Genomic DNA, 3,709 nt, shown 5'->3' with positions numbered 1-3,709 from the left:
TTATTGTCCTCAAAAGCCTTCCGTGCCTTTTTGAGTTTAGCATGCATATGTAGCAATTCCCGCGCGCGGGAATATTTGACTCGATCATTTCTGACCACAAACAAAATGTCATCAACCGTCACCTTGCCTGGTGTCCCAACTTTGAGGGCTCTCCTGGTCTACAAGTCAATTAATGGCCATCAATAACAATGTTAGTAATAAATAACTGAATCAGGTTTTCGAGCATGGTGACTGACTGGGTACATGGGTTCTTGTCATCTCCAAAGCCATACATCATTTGTCGTACTAGTATAGTGTTAATATTATATAATACATTCTTTTATGAATAAGCCAGATGTTTTCCCTTGGTAGATGTCAATATTGTCGTCGTCTTCTGACTATTCACAAAATTACCCAATTATAAAAACAACCATATCACGAGCACAACAACAGCATAAAAACAATAATTTATATAGAATATTTTATTAAATAAAATATTTGTTTATAAAATAAAAAAATGTAAATTAAAAAGAAGTTAATTATGTTCAACCCTGTGCAACTTTAGGTCTCTCGACAAGGCCATTGGCTTCTTCTCGAAAATCATTCTGGAAGCAAGAGCAATGGCTATACCTAAACGTCCACTTCACGCTGCTTGTAGCCGAAGAAGATCCGTCCTGAACAAGGAGAGAAATCGCCTCAAGAAGTCAAGCCGAATGTCTTCCGACATAATTTTATCATTTATGAAATTGACAAAAACTGCTCAAAGAACAAGACTAACTGATGAACATTTATCCTCTTTAATAAAAGTCGGAACTACACAAATAGCTCAGCCTGACTCAAAAATTGTATCTAAAAAAGATGTCAATCCTCTGGAAGCAGCTCTCACCAAAATTAAAGGGCGATGATTGAATAATTTAGTTTTTCTTGCGAAATGAGTTTGGCACCCCTGATTTATTCGGTTTCCGAGGATATTTAAACACTTTAGTACATTCTCAACGAACTTTGACACGTATTTTCTGAATTGTTTTATCCGTAAACTCAAACAAAACGGAGCTTACAACACTCAAACGTAGGAAATGGTGTGGTGAGTGTCCCGACTAAAGTACTGAGGTAGAGGGGGTGATCAACCCTTCCGAATGCATTTGCGAGTGTCACCAGAGTGTCCAACTCTCTCTCACTCTCCCCGAATACCCCACCAACACCACGTGCTCCACTTGGAAGCGCAGTGGCAACACATCTTTGTCCCGTTGGGTGGAGAGAAGTGCCATCACCGAGTGGTCACTGAGAGTGCTCTCATTGAGAAATGTGTTGGGCACATTCAAAGCTAGAGGAGAGCAGATGTGTGACTGGGAGTAGTCATCTCCACTCCCTGAATGTCGATTAATACACATTTCCTTTCTCCCTCCTTCACCAACCAGTCATAGAATACACTGCAGCACACTCCAATTATGGCCGGGTCGTCGAGCACTGCATCCCCGTCCTTGATCTAAAAATATAATAAAAGCCATTATTTGTGCAATAGGACTCATCTTTTCTCCGTTTTGTATTTTCTGTGTAAGATTTTGTACAATTTCGTAACTATTTTAGCTAAATTCAACATTGACACTCTACGGGAGGAGTAAGAACTGGAGTCATCCAATTAGTCGGCAAGGTCCCTCCTTTTATTATCAAAGAGTTGGTTACTACGGCAGAATAGTTACTAACAATACGATAGGTCTCCTTCGCACTCACTCGCACAGGTAATTCCTTTCTACAAGACTGTCATGCTCAAGAACATCCAAGGCCGTCAGCAGTACTAAAAAGCTCACGTGGAACATTATTCGCCATTCTCTCGATCAACCTCAAATTCTTGGCAACATTTCCAACTTCAAGTTTGACAATCATTCTGAGATGACTCAGCGGCATATTACTCAACAATTCGACTTTCTCGAGCAGAGGATTCAGGATTGTTTTAATAACATTGACTATTAATTTTTTTTATATTTAACTGTTCTCGAGAATAACTTGTGCAAATAGATGAAAACTTATTTTGTTATAAACCTAAATACCAGTGTGAAAGAAATTGTCCACTGAAATGTAGATGTTTAGATCAGTAAACATACGATTTCCACCAGCTAAAGGGTTTATGTGTCTTGTCCCAATCAGTAGGAGATAAAGCCGAACGAATGCTGTTATAATTCTGAAAACCTTATGAAAAATATTGAAAACAAAATCTCATAAAAGATGATACACGTGGAATGCTTTGATACAAATAAAAAACAATTTGAACAAACCGTCCATGAAGCTTTTAATTAATTAACTTGTAATTAAATACAGTGAAACCTCTCGAATCCGCTGCTTCTCGAATCCGCCGCTTCTCGAATCCGCCGCTTCTCGAATCCGCCGCTTCTCGAATCCGCTTGTTTTAATCAAAAATTTGAAATTTCCTATGAATGATTCTTGAATCCGCTTGTTTCTCGAATCCGCTCCTCAAGTATTATGAAAAATAATTTTTTTATCTAATTGTAAGTTAAATTAATTAACATTTTAAAATTCTCATTACACGTTAAATTGTATTTTTGTGATGCGTCGTTGTGTTAGACTTTCTATCAACGAAAAAATTTCTATACTACGTTATATTTCTGACAACCCATTCGTTTCTGCACCTCAAATTTCCAGGATTTTTTCTTCACGGTTAAAAAAGAAAATTTCTCCGAGAACTATAAACGACCTTAAATCAAAATCGGACCTTTTGAATAGGACTGACATCAAAAAATTAAACATAACGAGAATTCCAAAACTCAAATTTAATGAAATTGATGTAGCGATGATAACATGGATTAACTTAATGGAATCTAGTGGAGCAATTCTATCAGATTCGATGTTAATTGCAAAAGCTCTTAAATTTTGAAAAAATTTTCCAGAATTTAAAGCAAGTCGTGGGTGGCTAGAAAAGTTTAAATTACGAAATGGTATCAAGTTAAGAAAATTTCACGGAGACAGTGGATCAGTAAATCATGATGAAAAATCTATTACTGATTTTAATGAAACAATGAGTTTAAAAATTGAACAATATGGATTGGACAATGTTTATAATGCAGATGAAACTGGTGTTTTTTACAAGGCGATTCCTTCCAAAAGTGTGTGCACTAAATCACGGCCTGGAATAAAGTTGTCGAAGGATCGATTTTCGTTACTATTATGTGCAAATTGTTCTGGTTCCGATAAAAGAAGGCCTGTAATGATAGGAAGATTCAAAAGTCCAAGGTGTTTTAAAAATTTCAACATTGGAAAATATGTTACCTACACCCATTCCAATAAGGCATGGATGAACCGTGAAATTTTTAACAAGTGGCTCAGTGATTTTGATTGTGAACTTGCGAAGAAAAAAAGAAAAATTCTACTTGTAATAGATCAATGTCCATCTCATCAAATTATTGTCACGTTAAACTCAATTGAAATTCTTTTTTTGCCTTCTAGAACATCTTCGCTCTTACAACCAATGGATCAAGGAATTATAAAATGCTTTAAAGCCGAATTTACCAATTTGAAAATAAATGATATAATCGAAAAGGTTGAGGCAGGGGAAAATTGTCAGAATGCAATTAATGGAATCACCCTTAAAACTGCTGCGACATTAACATTCTTCGCTTGGAATAAAGTTACTCCTACGACCATCAAAAATTGTTTCCGTCATGCACAATGGATAAAATGTGAAACAATCACAATCAACAGTGAATCTAAGAACTAA

The 3,709-nt window shown here is 36.3% G+C and overlaps 1 protein-coding gene across 1 annotated transcript; it reads left to right on the top strand.

Moving 5' to 3' along the window:
* The first annotated feature begins 599 nt into the window (after positions 1–599).
* LOC115229111 (tigger transposable element-derived protein 6-like) lies at positions 600–3,709 on the top strand. Its single transcript, XM_029799529.1, has 3 exons — positions 600–824; positions 1,567–1,693; positions 2,883–3,709. Exons 1-3 carry the CDS (start codon positions 600–602, stop codon positions 3,707–3,709), a joined length of 1,179 nt encoding a protein of 392 aa, XP_029655389.1.

The sequence above is a fragment of the Octopus sinensis genome, unplaced genomic scaffold (assembly GCF_006345805.1).
Source record: "Octopus sinensis unplaced genomic scaffold, ASM634580v1 Contig11875, whole genome shotgun sequence".
NCBI lineage: Eukaryota > Metazoa > Mollusca > Cephalopoda > Octopoda > Octopodidae > Octopus > Octopus sinensis.
This window is presented reverse-complemented; position numbering and strand designations above follow the sequence as displayed.

Coding starts and splice junctions, on each gene's coding strand:
- LOC115229111 (XM_029799529.1), top strand. CDS start 600: ATGGCTATACCTAAACGTCCACTTCACGCTGCTTGTAGCCGAAGAAGA. Junction 825..1,566: donor CTCAGCCTGACTCAAAAATT/GTATCTAAAAAA, acceptor TAACTATTTTAG/CTAAATTCAACATTGACACT. Junction 1,694..2,882: donor AGTTACTAACAATACGATAG/GTCTCCTTCGCA, acceptor AAAATTTTCCAG/AATTTAAAGCAAGTCGTGGG.